We start from the raw sequence: 17,913 nt of genomic DNA on the forward strand, positions 1-17,913 counted from the left end.
TAATTTCTTCCCAGAGTAAAATTTTGTGGGTTGAATGTGCTTCTTTTTTTTTTTTTTTTTTTTTTTTTTTTTTTTTTTTTTTTTTTTTTTTTTTTTTTTTTTTTTTTTTTTTTTTTTTTTTTGAGTGCAGTACACAGGTAGGTTGCTGACAGGGAGAAGGGAGGGATCTTCCAGAACCTCAGTTCCCTCATCATGTTTTATAATTCCAGTGCATGGGCAGGAAGTTCCTTTGCTTGTGTTAAGTGAAAGCCAGAAACATTTTCTATATCCAGGCACTCTCTGATTTTTCTTTGGCCTCCCTCACAAGCAAATGTAGAGCTTTATATTTTAATTTCTTTGTTTTAAATTTGAGAGTTGAATGCAGAAATGTGTTTGAGGGGTGTAGGAGTAGAACTGACTTTCAAAAGGGTCTCTGGACTGCCAAAGCTGCCTTACAGTCTGTTAGAGCTTTCACTTCTTTTGGGGAGGACTTGTGCACATGTAAACATCAGTGCCAAGTCTTGCTTTATTGCCACTGAGGTCAGCTGAAGTCCAGGGTCTCGGTTCAGTTCAGAGTGTCAACCAGACTGTTGAGTGCATAAATGCACTGTGGCATGTGCTGCCCCTGTCCCACCTGGTGCTCGCTGCTCTGTTCCATATACCAGCTGGAGGGCCCTTGTCGATAAAGCATTAGTCTCTAGTGTTGTTTGCATTGTTTTCAATCTGTAAAAAGTTTGTGGGAGTGTCAGATGAGTTGGGTGTCTCCTCCCCTCCCACTTCCTGAAGCAATTTACTGTTTGGACTTCTCTGAACAATGGAAGGGTTAGTGGCTTTGTGTGGGATCAGCATCTTGTTTCACACACCTGCTGGTCTCTGAACACATTCCTGTTGTATTAATGAAGACTTGAATTGAGAGATTCATAGATCTGTGGTGTTCAGGCACAGGATACTAAGAGCTATGTTACTATTCTTAGTTTGTAAATTGTCCTTTTGATACCATCTTGTTTTCTTTTGTAGGTATAAATAAAAACACTGTTGTCAATAAATTGTGAACTTTGTCTTTATTTGTGAAATGTAAAGCCATCTTTGCCCCTCTTCTTCCCAGTTCTTTAAGTCAAATTCAAGGAGATGGAAACACCTCTTGGCAACCCACTGAATTTTAATTGAAATCGTCCCCATCTGTAGGATATGAGGAACTGAAAGTGAGTGAGTGGGGAGGATCTTTGAATACTTGTGGAACTGGAAGATTCATGTTATTCAAAGGGAATGTGTTTTTTTTTTTTTAATGTTACAGGACCTGAATAGGGAGACGGTCAAGCAGAGTTAATTTAGAAGAAGGTGTTAGTTCATATGGAGTTAAAGTAAGAGGTTGTATCATCTGCTGTGTCAGATGTGGCCAGCTGTGAAATAGGTCAGTGGCTTTTGTCTGTGCTATCAGACTTAATAGTACCATGGTCCCTTTACCATGGGGACTTGCCAAAGGACTAAAGGGAATAACAAATTCCCTTATACTCCTTGTACTACCTCATGTTCAAGGTAGAGGTGTGTTTTGGAGGTAGATGCTGGGAAGAACCAGGAGAGAATAATTTGCACTGCTTCAGTATTGGCCAGCACTACTTAGACTAGCACCAAATTCAAGTGAGAAGAAATAAAAAAATGGAGGGGAAGAGTCTTGTGGATGAAAAGCATTTCAGCTTTCCAAGCCTCGTCTTCCTGGCACTGGGTTGAAAGTTGGCTGAGCCATCCATTAGTCAAAAAAGGCCAGGAAAGGAAAGCTGTGATTTTAAAAAGCTTCATCTTCAAAATTTCTTGCGTTGTCTGTGGAATATCTTCAAACAGGCATGGGGAGGCTTAGCTTCTTTCCCTTTAGGACTGTGCAAAGACAAAAGGTAATGAATGAACTTTGGAGAATTTGACTGTTTTATTGTTTCAACAATTTTATTTTTTCTAAATTGCTGTTAAGAGCATAGGGTCGTGGGGGGCCAGCTTTGCAAACTGCAAACGGGAGTCAACCACTACAAAATCGCTGCTAAGAGCAGAAACTCCACAAGCTAGTTATTCTCCTTTATGCTGAAGGAAAAGGTTCCTGTTTTCTCTTCCATGGTTACTTGCTCTCCCATATGGACCTTTTAATTTTTTTTCTAATGATGTGCTATCCTTAGTGCTTTCTCCTTTTGATAGGAGAAAAATGACCTGAATAAATGGTCTGTGGCCAGGCCCCCCTGAGCCTGCCCCATCCTGTCTGATCTGAAACTTGGGATGGCAGGGATGCCTGTGGTGGGGGTGCATGGAGCGGCAGCTGCCCTGGATGCGTGGTGGTGGGCAGGGCACAGGGGCTGTCAGCCTGGTACAGGGGTGGGTGCTGGGACCTGTCTGCTGGGTACCAGAGGGAAGGGCAGTAATGTGCTGAAAATGGACCTCAGAGGGCAGTGAGCGCCTGATGCAGCAGGTGGGGCCACAGGGACTGTGCCAGGCTGGAGAAATGGGCTGGGGGGAACTTGTGAGGGTTGGTGAATGCAAATAGATGTCCTGCCCCTGGGGCGGAACAACCCCAGGCACTAGAATATGCTGGGGGCTGCCGAGCTGGAAGGGGGCTTGGCAGAAAAGGCCCTGGTGTGTGCTGGTGGACACCAAGTTGAACAGGAGCCACCAGTGTGCCCTTGTGGCAAAGAAGCTGCAGGGCTAGTGCGGGGGGGTCCTGTCTGTCTCAGCCTTGGGGAGACCACAGCTGCAGTGGTGGGTTCAGCTCTGGACTCCCAGAACAAGAGACAAGGACATACTGGAGCAAGTCACAAAGGACTACAGGAGCACCTCATGTAAGAGCGCAGGCTGCAAGCTGAGGCTGTTAAGCCTTGAGAAGGCTGAGAGGGATGTCACCCATGTGTACAAATGCCTGATGGAACAATAAAGGAGACAAATTCAGACTCTGCTGAGTGGTGCCCAGTGACAGGGCATGGGGCAATGGGAAATTCCACTTTTAACATCAGAAAATAACATTTTATGGAGGGTGGTCAGACATCAGCACAGGTTGCCCAGAGAGGCTGCATCCTGTGCATAATCAAAACCTGATGGGACAGGACCTTGAACAATGTGCTGTGAGTGGGGGCATGAGTTAGATGATTCCCCCTCTCCTTCCCCTGTCTGTTTCCAACCCCGGCCATTCAGTGAAATACAAGCTTTGGGGTGCTGAAAGCTTCCTCGGGATATCTTTCATGTCCTTGTGTTAAACAGAAAGGAGCTCATCTAGTTTTGAAAACAAGATAAAAAGAAGTAGCGTTCTATAAAAATCCCTTTGCAATGCTTTGGTATAGGCTCTGAAGTCTTATTTAATACATTTCTTTATATAATGCCTTTTTTTTTTTCTTTAGCATTGCTACCCTTTTGTCTGAGTTCTTCAGTGTTAGAAATGTTTTGAAAAGTTGGGGTTTTTGAAGGAATGCAAGAGAGACGCAACCTGCTATAATATTGCTGGCTCTCATAAATGACTGCTAAGCATTTGCATATCTTCAGACACTATTTCTCTCCCATGATCCAGAACACTTGTGTAAAAGAAAAGAGGGGGAAAAAAGCAATTCTCTTCCTGCTGTGATGTTCCAGGGACAAGTGTTTTTTCTTCTGCCTCCTGTATCATCTAAATTTTGCAGCTCTGTCACTAGCAGTGTGAGACTGAAAGCTAGCAGTTGTGGTTTTTTCCCCCTTTTGTTCCACCATCACAACTACAAAGGGTATCGATTTCTTACAATAATACAAAAGGACACATGAATGGAGCGAAGCTAAAATGGGAATTAGTTTAGAAAAGGGAAAAAAAAAAAAAGGAATTGACGTGGAGCACCTTGATGGCAGTTTTACAAAGTAATTTTCTGGCAACAAAAATACTGAATGACAGAAGGAAGTCTTAATCTGCCAAGGCCAACCACCTGCTCAGTGCTCCTGTCACCTCTCTATCGGCAGGCACAGTGCATGAAGCTACCAAAAATCCATCCCTTGAAACATCAAACACAGGCCATCACTACTGCTTTTGGCAGACTAGAAAATGATTGTCCACTCAGGCAATTTCATCTAATTCTGTCCTCAACAGAAAGGTGTTTTAAAGTGTGCTTCAGCCTCAGCAAACCACAGTGTGTTCTACCAGGATTTATGCCCTTGGTGCCCTTGTTAGCTCTGGTATGTACCAAAACATGGCACTGAAATGGAAGGGGCATCTGATTTTGGAAAGTGTCTCTTCTGTGCAGATGCCCATCTTCCTACAGAATTAGTTCTTGACAATGTTACATCTTTCCCATCAAAGGAAAAGTAGGCTTAATAATATCTCCATATGTCTGCAGTTGCCTTCTCAGGTACATTGTCTGCCTGCAGCTATTTTTTCCGCCTCAAAGTTTTTCTTTTTTTCCTTTTTTTTTTTCCTTTTTTTTTTTTTTCTTTTGGGTGATTCATAATCTTTCAGAATGGATGTAGAATTGAAATGTACCTCAGTTGTTAACTTCCCAAGGTTGGGTTAAACTAGTCTTAGCTCTGGTTTAATTTCTGCTATGTTTCACAGGCACTTTTAGAGCTTTGTGAGCAGTGATGTCCACTTGCATTCAACAAATAGGTTTTTCAAAGTGGAGTTGAGGTGCACCGTGTACATCACAAATACAGCAAAGAATGAAGTCATGCAAGGATTGACGTGTGGCAAGCTGCAGCTCCACCGTGCATTGCAAGAGTGTTGAATGAACATTTTAGATTCATACCAACCTATTTACCTACCTTTGGTGACGTAGAGATAGAAGAAGTCACAGTAGAAGATGGTTTGTACCACCCCGGAAACTACAGCGATCTGGTCATAGAAATTCTCTGTGTGGTAACGCCAGACCCAGTTGGCAATGTAGAGAGCGCGGTAGAGGCCCAGGAAGAAAAGGTAGTGCGTCGTGATGGTCTCTGCTTCCCCTGTCTTGCTGATCATGAAGAGCTGAGGAAGGATAGCCACGGACTCCAGGTAGATGGAGAAGGTCCAGAGTATCTGTGAGGTGCAAAATGAAGGCGGTGGGGAGTCGGTGCTGGTTAACACGTGTTAAGACCCAAAGCTTTTCCTTTGGCAAAGCACTGATGTGTGAGTGGTATGAGTAGTGCTGCTGAAGTTGGGGGAAAATGAGCCTGCTGTGCTGGGACTGAGAGGAGACAGCGCTGAGCATCTTCAAGGCCTGCCAACTTTGCCCTTCCTGCCTGCTTTTACTGTTAAAAATCTCAGTTATTTAACATGGTTCTCTCTCTGCTGCCTGGTGTCAGGCTGCTGCCTCCCCTCCCTTCTCCTGCCTCAGCTTTTCCTTACCTCCAAGGGGGTGAAGCTGTGGTTCTCCAGAAATGACAGGCCTGTGACAGGGACCAGCAAGAACTCGAGGCGAAAAGAGTCATTCTCGCTGTCGAATGTTTTCCGGAATTTCACATAGATCATGTACACGGTGACATAGGCACATATCAAAAAAATGACCTGCAGGAGAGAAGGGAGATGGCAAGACCTCACCTGCAATTGCACCTTCCGTGCTTAGAGGAGGGCTTTGCCGAAGACCTGTAAACCTGGTTCTAGTGTGGCTGTGCCAGGGTGAGATAGTAGTGAATGCTTTTCCTATGCTGGCTTATGGATTGACTTTTGCTGGAGATACTCCAGTGGTCAAGTAAAGCTTGCCCCACCATGCAGACCACACTTGTTTGAGTCCCTCTGGGGCTCTGTGTGAAGAGGTTGGCTTGGTAGCAGCCTTCTGTTAACATTCCTGCTGTGCAAGGACAGCCAGGCTTGGTTCACAGCATCTCATTCTAGTTTTAGTGGTACTAAATGTGGCTCAGCTCCCCCACTGACTCTGGTGAGGGATTTTTTTTGTCAGTGGAGGGCCAGTGACACCAAAGGAAGCATCTTTACACCCTCTTCCTGGCTGAAAAATTCACTTAATGACCATGTGCCCTCACCTCCCTGAAAAACCATGGCGAGCTGAGGGGAATCTCTGCTGCTGCACTGCCCTCTCCTTACCTTCATCACAGTGTTATAGACAGAGATGAAGTTTGTGAATAGGTCCAGATAGCGGGTTGTGAAGACAAGGGCAAAAAGAATCTGACTCTTCCCGGAGATTCCTACATGGCAGGGAGACAAAAGGAAGGTAAAGCAGATGAAGGGAAGGACCCATAGGGTCCCCTTAAACCTTCTTTGGAATATATGTATTTATGCATGTTGTTTTGTGAGCCAGGTCTGGTGTCCAGATGCTGATGTAGCTTGAGTCCTACCCCAGGACTGAGTGGAGTCTCCCAAGTAACAGGACAGGCTCCTGCTGATGCCACTGAGCTGTGCTTGTAGGGACTGGTGCCCAGTGGTCATGTCACTGCTTTGGCCAATTTGGTCCTTACTGTCACCAAAAGACCTTTCTCCTCCCTCCTTTCCCCCTTTGCTGCCTACCTCACCAGGGACTGTGTGATGTGACATCTGACATTGGAGGGAAGAGGTGTGGGACCAGCCCAGGGACGCTGCTGGAGCTTGGTCACTGCTGGCAGGGAGATGCAGTCAGGCCCACCTATTTCTCTACCAGCGATAATGGTCACAGCCCCAGCAGCCCAGCCCCAAAATCTATCACTAGGGAAACTATGAACTCAGCAAAATCCTCCTGCAGCTTTACCTCCGGGTTGTTGGTGTTGGTGCTGCCACAACTTCTTACTCTTATTTTCCACCTCCCTCTGGCCTTGCTGCCCTCCCCTTCACTTTACCACCCCAAGACCAACACCTGCCTGAGGCTGTGTGCCTTGCCACATCACATCCTTCCAACACAGCACTCTCCTTCTGCCAGGGACACCTTCCAGAGGAGGAGGATGACTTCCCTGCGAGAGCCCAGTGGGGAGGGCTTCCAGTTTGTGTGGGCTATCACTACTCTTTCCAGCACCCATTTTGCTTGCACACTTCATCAAGCTACCCTCCAAGAAAGACCACCCTCCTTCCCTGGGGCATGGGAGCACTCACCGGCACAGGACTTGGACTTCAGGATCTTCAGCAGGAGAATAATGATGGCCAGCAAGTGGGAGATATCCCCCAGGATGCGGAAGATGTTCATGGTGCCGGCGGGGGCTCCTCTGTGGTGACGGGAATGTGGCGCTTTCTGCAGGCGAGGAAGGCGAGGACAGGGAGTTTTTCTTCCTTGAGCCTCAACTGAGTGAACGGTCTCCTCCGGCTCAACTTTCCTTTTTTCCCTGAGCACAGAGCCCTCCCTTCTTGTGGAACAAAGTTCAGGCTCTCCTCTTCCCTGGTTGTGGGTGCCTTTCCCCTTCCAGGCTGGATGTCTGCCTTATTTACTTTTCCACCAAGGTGGATTTTCCCTCTCCCGTTCTAGGGCCTTCCTCTCCCTGCTTTAGGCTGAAAGTTGGGCTTTGTCCCCTGGAGAGCCCCAGGCTGAGCAGCCCTGAAGCCAGCGCTGGGTGACGGTGACGTGGCTCCTGGCTGGCCGGGGAGGAGAGAGAGGAGGAGGCAGAGGCGGGAATAACTGCGCTATTTCTCCCTTTTTCTTTTTTTTCTTTCCTCTTTTTTCTTCCCCAGCCTGTCTCAAGTTACATACGGAAGTGTGGTTAAAGGGGAAAAGGCAGAGGGAACGGGATTCCCATCTTCTGGCCTTGAGGACACACCCTCCTGCGAGGGCCAGGCTTCCCAGGGAAGTTCACCACGGGTGCATTAACCTCTGTCCTGCTCCCAGCCGGCAGCCTTCTGCCCTCTGCCCTTGCTGACCCCAGCACCTTCTCCCCAGTGCTCCACCTTGTCTCCCCGAGCAAAAGAAGAAGTGGGGAGAGATTTGAATTACCAAGCCAGTGCAGCTCTTCCACGGCAGTTCATGCACAGGCATTGCCTGGTGACTGGCCCAGCAGGAAACCCTGCCTTCAGGTGCTCCATCTGGAGCAGTGTGGATCCCAGACCCCAACCCAGGAGGAAGGTAAAGATCCTCCCAAGGGCTGGTTTGAAACAAACTTCACTGAAAATATTAATCCTGGATTCCTGCAAGTGCGTTACAAACAAAGTAGTTCATGTGTTGAGTGAAAGAAGTGCATGGGTGCTGCTGGTTTTGTAGATTTCACAGAAAGGAGCTCAGTAGTGACTGTTCGAAAGTTCTAATATATTTGAAAACAGCTCTGGCTGACCAGCCTGGTTCAGATAAACCTTGTCCTTGGAGAAGTGGTTACACAGGGAGATCTCATGGTGGCAGTGGGTGGACCTCTGCATCAAGAGCCAGCAATTAGATATTCAATATCTAATCAATTTGTTTTAGGTGCCTTAATTTTTAAAATATAGTATAAATAAATGTAATAAATAAATTAAATAAATGTATTTAACTTTATATTAAGTTACTTTAATACAAGCAAATGGATGTTTCAATTTGTCACCTCATCCCTGAGCAAATCACTGGCTGTAGTTCTAATTTGGTTACCCTTGGGTTGTGTGATCCTACCTGCTCTTGCCCCAGAGTTGGCTCTGGCTGCCGCCCTCCCTGTCTCCAGCCATCACCCATGGCTGTCTCCTACACATATCTCTCTGTCCTTATGAACTTGCTTGGAGTAAAATCCTTAAAGATTAAAGTGTAAAAATATTATTCCTGGTGCTTTCTGAGACGATTAACAAGCCTATTAGCATCACCGGATCCCTTTCTGAATATATTTGCATATATTTCCTCCCTGCCCATTAGGCTGGCAGTTGTGTTTTCCCTCTCTGACGCTCCAGCACCTGCATCATCGGGCTTTTCCAGATGGATTCACTGGCTGTGTTGGAAAACACCTGCTCAGCTCCATGAAACTGGGGATGGCCCTGCCAGGGCACCGAAGCAGAGGTTAGTGCAGTGGGAAAAGAGCGGGAGAAGGCCAAAGGAGAGCACTGGCAAAGGAGTAACAGGGTAGGGCCTGGCTGAAATTGGGTTTCCAGGCATCAGAGCGGTGCTGCCTGGGATTTCAGCAGGGCCATGTGGGTGCTGGTGAAAGCCAAGCCCCAGCTGTGGTGGCCCTGCAGGGCCCTAGTATCCCAGATCCTTTTGCAGGTGGGCAAAGAGAGGTCTGAGCCATGGAGCAGGGATGGAAGGTTTAGGGGAAGGAACAGATTTGGGATCTTCTCTTCCAGCTGATTTCCTTCCAAGCCTCTGGAGTGCAATGTCTGAGAGCCCTCGTCTTTCTCTTGTCCCTGCACTGCTCTTTGCAGCTTCTTGTCTCACGGGGCAAAGAAGCCCCCTGCAGAGGGGTAACGTTGTGGGTGGCAAAGGTTTATGCTCTTAATCTTGCACCTTCCCAAGAAAAACTGATCAGCTCCAAGTCCCAGCATTATCTTCTGCTGTGGCAGCAGGAATCACCAGCTGAGGTGACCATCAGAGGATCTTCCTGGGAGCAGCCCAATTGAGCTCACCCAGCTGGGACGTGGTGGTGGGGCCGGGGTCTCCCCATGGGACATCCCTGCGTGGCACCCATGAGGGCCATGGGAAAGTTACCAGGAGGCCAAGGGGCAGCCAGGCCCTAAGAGATGAAGTATTGGGCACATGAAGTGGGAACAAGTAAAAATAAACCTTCCCTCCTCCCTCCCTGCCACAACACAAAGTGCCTTGTGCTGGGTGTCTCCCTGCCTCCCGAAATAATGCCGGGTGCTGCCACCACCCTGCACGGCGATGCTCTCTCCATGCCTCCCGTTTCCATGGTGACCACAAGGAATGTCGCCAGGGTGACAGGGAGGCAAGTGAGCTGGGATTTGGCATTAAAACCAAGAATTTGGGGTTGTTGGGTTTATTTTTCTTCCCCCTCTCCCCCTTCCCCTTTAGTTCTATTTTTGGGGTTTCCCTCTCTGCTAGTCTGGAAGGCTCCTCCTGCAGAGCCTCTGGGCCAGGCAGCAGCAGCTCCACCCAGTGCTGTTCCCCACCTCTGCCTGTCCTGCAAGGCAATGGTGTTGGGATGAGAAAAGGGACAAAGGGGGTTTCCTTCTTACTAAAACATTTGTTTCCTGCTACCGGGAAGGCTTCTGTGCTTTTGCCACAGAGGTGCTTGTCTTGGTGTCCCCCTCCATTTCTGCTGCAGGATCTGGCTCAAGCTGCATCCAGACCGCCTGGGAGAGTGGGCAGCCTCAGGGATTCATCAAGAGAGGGAAATGATTCAGCATACCTGGAGGGGCTGGGAAACATGGTGGGGTTGAAGACCATGGGCCACCTCTGTGTCTCACCATCTCTGTCCCCCATGACCAGGTCAGTTTGGCTGGGGCAGTCCTAGAGCACTGGTGGGGGACAAGGATGGGATGATTGCAAGAGAATCGTAGAGGGAGCCTTGCAGGTGCTAAGGAGTCCAAAACATTGTTGTCTGGTTTAAACACTCTAAGTCAGAACTTCCCAGGGCAGAGAGCACTTGAAGGTTTGTGCTGGCTTAGCTGGTATCACAGGAACCTGGGACCACAGGTGTTCAAGCAGGGGCTGCTGGCACGAAGGTAGCACTTGTCTTCATCCCCAGGCAGGAGAGGGGTCAGGCAGCAGTCGTTCACCTTCCCAGGAGCTCTTGTTTCTCCCTTCCTCCTTTCCTGCCTGCCTGCCTCCCTCCTTCCCTCCCTCTTTCTCCATTCATCCCTCCATTCATCCCTCCAAACATTCCTCCATCCCTCTTTCCATCTCTCTTTCTCTCCTTTCATCTATTCCTCTATCCATCCTTCCCTCCACCCTTCCATCCCTCCATCCTTCTATCCCTTTGCCTCCCTCAGTCCCCACAGCAGCACTGGGAAAGGTTGGCGGAGTGGGGCTATTTTTGGGAGCGTCTCCCTGGCAACGGCTGCCACCACCGTCTGTGGTGGCTTTTCCATAGGTGCTAAAATATTCCACGCTTCTTATTAAAGACGGTGCTGGTGGAGACGGGCGGGGGTGGTGAGTGTGAGCCACCCCGCTGCTGGGGCCGGTGGCCATGGGGCGGTCAGGGCATGGCACCTTGGGGGGCACAAAGACAGAGAGGGGCCGGTGGCATCCTTGGTGCGACATCCCCGTGTCCCACTCAATGGCTCCAGAAGTGCCAGCTGCCTCTTGGCCATGCTGGGCTGCCACACCATGCACGAGGTGTAGCTGTTCATCCTCTCACTGCGCAGGTGGAGGGAAACAGGGCGAGGTCTTGTGGGGAGCCAGCAATGAGGAGCAAAAGGCAGAGAAGAGGAAACCCAACCTGAAGCTGAGGCGACCACAGGGTTGTGCAGGTATTTGGTGGCTTTGCCTACTCCAGGAAGGAGGAAGATGTCTCAGCAGCATCTTCATCCATTTACTGCACGGAGGAGAAAGGCCTGTCATGGTGCCAGAGGGATGGCATCCTTTGCCACAGGGCAAATGGGCAGCTACTGCCCTGTAGCTCTTGGGAAGTGGCCCCATGGGCCCTAAGGACAGGGCTTTTGGGAAAGCAAGTACGCTTATGAACCTGAACAAGGTTCCCATAGGGATGGCTACAGAGGGCATGGACACACTGGTCTCATTCCCTCCAGTCACAGCAGCTCCCTAGGATTCCCCCACTGGGGCAGGATGGAGGAGCCATGAGTGCACTGAGATGAGCTGGCCCATGCAGGAGGCTGATGAGCTCCTGGTTTGCAGCTGCTCATCTGCATGGAGCTACCAAACTCACCCTCTGCTTCCTTGGTGGTGGCTTTGCCAGGTGGGAGCGGGCTGTGCTCGCCACGGCAGTGCTCACTGATGCCGGTGGGGGACAGCAGGCCCCACAGCATCTTGTGCAAGGGGATCTTGGGATGATTTTGGGAGGGAGAGTTGTGATTCTTGCGGGATTGGAGCCCAGGGGAGACTCAAATTGTTTTTTTTTTATATTTATTGACTTTTCAGCACAGGCCCTAACACTGGGGACAGCAGATAAGACACCAGTATGGAAACTGTGTCCTCAAACCACTCTGTCCTGGAGCAGGGCTGTCCCCTGGCTTCTCATCTTGTCACCAAGAAGTGACCTCTGCAAAGCCTCTGAGGTGCTGCTGCCCATGGAGACCCAGAGGAGGTTACCTGGACATGTTTCCTGGCGGGGCGGCTGTGCATTATCCTGGAGCCCTGAGGGCTGGTCCCTCTGTGCCCACGCTCCTGTCCCCAGCGTTACCCATCCCAGAAGGCAATCTCCAGCTCTGTAGGGCGGGAAGGCAATGCCCCACAGCAAACACTCTGCATCAGCTGGGAGAGCCTGGCCCTTCCTCAGAGCGAGGTGTCAGCCCAGCACCCTAAATCCAAGTGGGGAAAAAAACCCTGACAGTGGATAATTCATCCCTGTGCACCAGCCCAGCAGGAGGATTCACCTCCTTGGGGGCACCCGGTGGCCCTGCTGTCCCTTCCCCTCTGCCGATGGTTGCTCTCGTCTCCCCCATGGCGGTTCTGCAGCTCTGAGCTCACATGCGAGGATGGGCTAAAGTAGCGGAAAGCTGTTGGATCCTACCACAGAGTTACTGACTTCTCAGCTACAGACTGCATAGCAATCAGCGAGGGGGAGAGGCAGCCAGGGAAAGGGAGCGGAGCGCAAAGGGAGGCAGAGTGGAAGGCAGAGGGGGGATCTGGGGACTAGAGCAGGGAGGCAGCGAGAGGCACAGGCAAATAATGCCAGAGAAGGAGGGAACCGGGCAGGAGGGGGAGACCTGAACCCATCGCCGAGCCACGAAGGCACATCAGCACTCCGTGGGATGGACGCTCCTGGGAGCAAAAAATTCTGAGAGGCAGAGGCAGGAGGAGAGCTCTGGCGTGGGCAGGGCAGAGTTAGGAGAAGAGCAGGTCGCAGCAGAGAAGTAGCTCTTCGGGGGGAAAAAGATAAAGCTAAGCTGGAGGTGAGCGAGGGCTGCAGAGAGACCTCCCTGATTCCTCCGGTCCGGCTGAGACATTTCATGGTGAGATGGAGAAACCGTCCGCTTTCCCCTTCCTCTGATGTTGGCTCGGCACGGCTGGAGCAGGCAGCAGCCCTCGGCAGGACCTGGGTAAGAGGCGGTGCCGGGGCGCGCTGCTCCCCTCACCGGCATGAGACCGGGAAGGGTTTTTTTTTTGTTTTTTTTTTCTCTTAGGAAAATAGTGTATTGTTTCATTTGCGTTCACTCTGAGCAACAACTATAAATATAACTTAGGGAGAGATGTGTGGCTTCATGTGAGTGTGCCAGTGAATAATAAAGTTGCCTGTGTGCACGGCATATGCACGTACAGCTACCAGGGTGGCCACGGGCCAAGGGGCAGGGGTGGGCACCTGCCTGTAAACCTCCCCAACTTCCCTCCCCACCCCTCGCCACCCTGACTGTGGTCGCTTTGCAAGTAACTTCTTCATTTTTATGGCTCCCCATGTTTCCTTAGTGTCTTCTTGCCCTGGGCTGGGTCTTGCTCACCTTTTTCCCCTCCGTTCAGGCAATGGTCCCACACAGTTCACAGGGAAGAATGCAGCTGGAGATCCCTTTTCCAAGTGCTTGGGTGCAAATGGGGCTAAAGTGGATGTGTTCTCTTACTGCCTGTGGAGCTTTTCGGGCTCCAGACCTGCCCCTCCCTCCCTTGCCTTCCACCTTTCGTAGTCCCAGCATGGCTGATCCTGCTGCTGGTGGTCCAACAGCCCCCGAATAGGCATGATGCAAAGGGTCTTCTGTATACTGGGTTTGGGTGAAAGGAGTTCAGAAGGAAGCCATGAGCAAACTGCCAGAGAAACTCTGCCTCTGCTCCCTATTGGCAAGGTCAGCATCCCCGCCGGGGCATGAATGTGCAGGCAGGTTTGTGTGGTGCTAGCAGGTCACCTCGGATATCCCTGGTGCCACCTTCAGCCTGCAAGGCCCTCTCTTGTGAGCAAAACACCTGGAGTCAGCCAAATCCCTCTGCCAAGAACCTGGAGATCCTGTCCCCACTGCCCCACCCGGACTCCATCCGTGGCGAAGCGAACAGAGGCCCTGAGCCCTCTACCTTTTCCCATTCATCTTTTTAGGGGGTTGTGCTGTGAAGGGCAGACAGTGACAGCACACATGGGGGATGCACGGTGAAGGCGATGCGGCTCCAAGACTACCCTCTACCCCTGCTCTGTGCTCTCCTTGGCTTCTCAGGAGTAGGCATCCACAGGGGGTGGGAGGTGTGGAGATGAGCTAGGGGTCTGGGGCCACCCAGAGCCTGGGAGAGGACAGGTGGGAGCATGGGGAACACATCTTGATGGAGGCATGCAAATACATCCCTTCTCCATTCACCACTAGAAGTGGCACCCACAGAAGCCTGAGACACCCTGGCACGTGACCACCCTTGTTTGTGGCCACGGACAATAATAATAAGTACAGGGGAAATATGTGCCTTAGGATGGAAACATGAGTCTGGTGGGGACAGTGGGTGGTGGGGAAGAGGAGGCATGATGAGGAATGACCACAGACAGGGTAAGCTGGAGAGGGCTGGTCCGGAGGGAAGTGGGGCTCCGTCTTCTCCACCTTTCTCCTCTTCCCTCTCCCCCCCAATTTGGGTGCCAGGATCAAGTGCCCCAACCTGTGGTGCTGACAGGGGGCTGGAAGTAGTCCATGCCCCTGGCAGCCCTCAACCATGGTTTTCAAGGAAAGCTGGAAAGTGAGGAGGTAGCGGGAAGGATGGAGTTGTCTGGCAGGATGGATCCTCACTGGCCCCTCTGGCCACTTGGCCACCCCAAGCTCAGCCGCTGACCACCACCCTAGGAGCAGCTGCATTCCTGGGGTGGTATTACTGATGGGAGGGTGGCAACAGTGGGGAGGAGGACATGGTGATGGATACCTGTGCCTGCCGCGCGCTGACATCAGCGCAGACCATAAGCGGAGCAGTTAATGGCAATCTGCCCTCAGCATGTTCCCCTGTCCTGTCTCATTATTGCACTGGGTTGGCTTAACCCGGCAGTGCAGCCAGGAATCAATAGATGGATGCTGGCGTCTTAGCAATCGATCCCTTACTCATCCACGCGGCTCCCAGCCTCCCGCTGGAGCTCGTTTTTCTGTGAATGGCAAGGACTGAGTGAAGCTGCCTGTGCTTGCCTCGCAGCACTGCGAAACTGAGTCAGGCTAGATTCCTGCTCCTTCACAGCACTGCCTCTGCGCCCGAGGGCAGAGGGGACTCACATCGAGCCCTGGGAGGCACCAACACTGGTTTTCCTCCCCAAACAAGGTGGCTTTAGTGGCGATGGTTGGGCTTGAAGATTCTTCTTGTGAGAGACGTTGATTCTCTGTCTTGGGAGAGACAGGAGCTGCCTTTGAGCTGGTTCTGACCCTCAGACCTCTCAGGCTTGTTCTCCAGCAGTGAAGAATGTGCCAAGGACCAGGCAGATTAGGGATGTAAGCTGGCTGCCATGTAACCCTGCCCCAATGGTCCAAGAGACCCATGCACCTCCATGCCTGTCCTTCTGGGAGCCTGGAAGCAGGCAGCTTGCTTCAGGGACAGTTTTGGCATTCACACGCTGGTTTATCTGAGGAGAAGATGCCCACCATCTCCTAGCACCAGCACCACTGCTGCTGTCATTGGATATTAGGGAGCAGAGAATGGAGAACAAGGTCTCCTCCAGCCTGGCACTGCCTCATGCTGCCAGCCAGGGACTCCTGCAGCTACTTTACCCATGCCTGCACCAGCCCCTACCACCATGGCAGAGGGTTTGCCTCTCACGATCTGGACGGCTGTTTTATTTCTATGGCAACATTTCTCCCAAAACACTTCACAAGGAGCCTGGTGCTGTGTGAAAACATGGGAGGCAGTGTCCCCCATTCTGTCCCCTGCAAAAAGTTCAGAAAAACGACCTGACACTTCCCCTTGCCTCCCTCCTCACGTCCTTCCCTCCCTGGTGAGCGGCACCAGCACTGGTACAATGAGCTGCTGGTGTCGTCCCAGCTACCCCTCCACTGCCTGTTCTCCTTTCTCCTACCTTCAGCTTCACTCTCCCCTCTCCTCTTGCTTACTCCTTTTCTGCTGGCAGCCTGCCCCAGCACCCGTGCAGAGGGACCAGTTGAAAGTAGTCTTGTAGAAAGTGCATGTCAAAAATGACTCTGCTATAGAGCAGGGTAAAGCCCCATGAGAGCTGTATGGATTGGCTCTGCCAGCAGCGCAGTGAGTGCGGGGGCTGAAGGACACCCGGGATCCTAGAGGCTGGACATACAGGCGCTTCATCCTGCTGAAAAGCTCGATGGCATTATGAAGAGGCGGTGCCTGCCACGGGCACAGTAGGCACAGTGGCCCCAGAAGTCCTCTCCTCTCCTGTCCCCATTGTTCCCACCACCAAGAAAGAACCTCGTGTCTGGGTGGAGGTGACCAGGCAGAAGCTGTGAGCAGCACCGAATGCCAGCAGGCGAGAGGCAGGTGAGCAGACAGGGTGCCAGCGGGAGCAACTATTGCAGGCTGGAGAAGCAGGGGTCTGACAGCAACCTGTAGAGATGGTGGGGGGGATATCGCAGTCGTAGCAGTGTGCAGATGCAGCCGCCGTGTCCTACTCCACACTGCTCTCCCTGGTCTGACCCTGTCCGCGATGGCAGCCCCTGCCGTGTTGGGCAGCTGGGGGGCAGGTGAAGGAAGGGGCAACGGTCCTCCATATGGCATGAGGCGGGCAGCGCTTGGGCTTGATATCTTCTAGATGCATTTGTTAAACAAGACTGATCAAGCTGCAGCAATACAAGTCAACAGACCTGTAGTGAAATAATTGATCTGCTTGTTGCAGAAACGCAGTTTTCCAGCTTACCTGGGATGCTCCCTCGGCTCTATTTCTGGTGCCTTGCAGGCGTGGCTGAAAGGGAGAAGCTGGGACCCTCTCAGGAGAATCGTGGCTCTGCTGGGCTCCTTGGGCTTCTTGTTAGCATAGCAACAAAGGGTTTGAGGGGAGGTTGTTTTTTGTCTATAGCTGACGGGTTAGTGCTCAGCAGCCAGGCCAGGCTGGGAACTCAGCTCTTGTGCAGCAGCTGGGTGCGGAGCAGTGGCTGTCACCTCTCTTGATCAGGGTCTTGGTGCAGAGGAGGCTGTGCCCTGGTTATTGCTCACCCTTTGCTGCTGTCACTGTTGTTGTCATCATCATCCATAACCCATTTGCAGGCACCTGCCTTGCTGGGTGCTTGGCAGAGGTACTGCCCTGTCAGGAGTGCAACCGCAGCAGGCAGGCAGATGACGTGATCCACCCTTGCCCGCCTTTTCCTGAACAATAATAATGATCCCTGTCCCCTGAACAAGCCAAAAACCATCAAGAGGCCCTGCGTGGGCAGCTCTTCTGGCCAGGGACTCTGTGTTGCAGAAATAACAAGGCAGAGGGATACTGCTGGGAATGGCCTTTCACCAAGGTTCCTGCAAGGGAGGGTGCTCAGTGAAGGGAGTTCCTGGAATGGGGGCTTAGAGGAGATGTCCTTTTCGCTGGTGCAGTTATGTTGGAAAGCTGGAGGAGGCAACCTAAGCCCACTGAAACCACCTGGGATGTGAGGACCTCAGGGACACCCCAGCACCTTCAGTTTTTCAGTTCTTGTGGATTTTGCACCAACCCTTTGGAGTCTAGTCATGGTTTAGGCAGGCAGGGTGCTGGGGCATGCATCAGTCCTCACATTTCCTCAGGAGCAGGTGGGATGCGATCTGTGCCCTGGCTGCCAAAAAAACCTCTGCTCCTTTTGGCCAAAAAGCCATCGAGGGAAGGCCAGGGGCCTTCTGAGCATTTAATTTTCTCTATGATGCCAGCTACAAAGAAAAACACCCACCTACCTCACTCATCAAGAAGGGACTTCTCCCCAGCTGCTGCACCAGCAGCATCCTCTCCTTACAGTCCTGCTCAGCCAATCCCCAGCCTCTGTAGCTTGTACCCCCCAGACCCATTTTGGCTAGAGAAGAGTGGGTGAAGACCAGTGCCAGTCCCACTAGCCCCACCATGGGGTATCCCCCATCTAGTCTGAGATCCTGGGGAGCAAGCAGCTGTTCTTGCAGTGCTGTTGCCTGGACGGTGGAACCGGAGCAGGGATCGCCGGGGTGGTGTGGGAGCAGGCAGGAG

The 17,913-nt window shown here is 51.5% G+C and overlaps 1 protein-coding gene and 1 long non-coding RNA gene across 2 annotated transcripts; one reads left to right on the plus strand and one right to left on the minus strand.

Annotated features, from left to right (window-relative positions):
- Positions 1-113: 113 nt before the first annotated feature.
- KDELR3 (KDEL endoplasmic reticulum protein retention receptor 3) lies at positions 114-7,430 on the minus strand. The gene is made up of 5 exons (XM_027879427.1): positions 6,956-7,430; positions 5,981-6,081; positions 5,288-5,446; positions 4,726-4,978; positions 114-1,851 (listed from the first exon to the last, which is right to left on the minus strand). The coding sequence occupies exons 1-5, from the start codon at positions 7,044-7,046 to the stop codon at positions 1,811-1,813; spliced, it is 645 nt and encodes a 214-aa protein (XP_027735228.1). The 5' UTR covers positions 7,047-7,430; the 3' UTR covers positions 114-1,810.
- A 2,375-nt stretch (positions 7,431-9,805) lies between these two features.
- On the plus strand, positions 9,806-11,835 carry LOC114055446. The gene is made up of 3 exons (XR_003570726.1): positions 9,806-10,187; positions 11,066-11,170; positions 11,799-11,835. It is a non-coding gene; the product is annotated as an uncharacterized LOC114055446 (long non-coding RNA).
- The last annotated feature ends 6,078 nt before the right edge of the window (positions 11,836-17,913 follow it).

The sequence above is a fragment of the Empidonax traillii genome, unplaced genomic scaffold (assembly GCF_003031625.1).
Source record: "Empidonax traillii isolate 1590-97213 ecotype Southwest subspecies unplaced genomic scaffold, ASM303162v1 scaffold55:size2822071, whole genome shotgun sequence".
NCBI lineage: Eukaryota > Metazoa > Chordata > Aves > Passeriformes > Tyrannidae > Empidonax > Empidonax traillii.

Bases quoted from the DNA above. Each gene is read 5' to 3' on its own strand.
- KDELR3 (XM_027879427.1), bottom strand. From the start codon at position 7,046: ATGAACATCTTCCGCATCCTGGGGGATATCTCCCACTTGCTGGCCATC. The intron at 4,979-5,287 runs GTAAGGAAAAGC...TGCACCTCACAG, and splicing joins ACAGCTTCACCCCCTTGGAG to ATACTCTGGACCTTCTCCAT. The intron at 1,852-4,725 runs GTAGGTAAATAG...GTCTTTGCACAG, and splicing joins CTATCTCTACGTCACCAAAG to TCCTAAAGGGAAAGAAGCTA.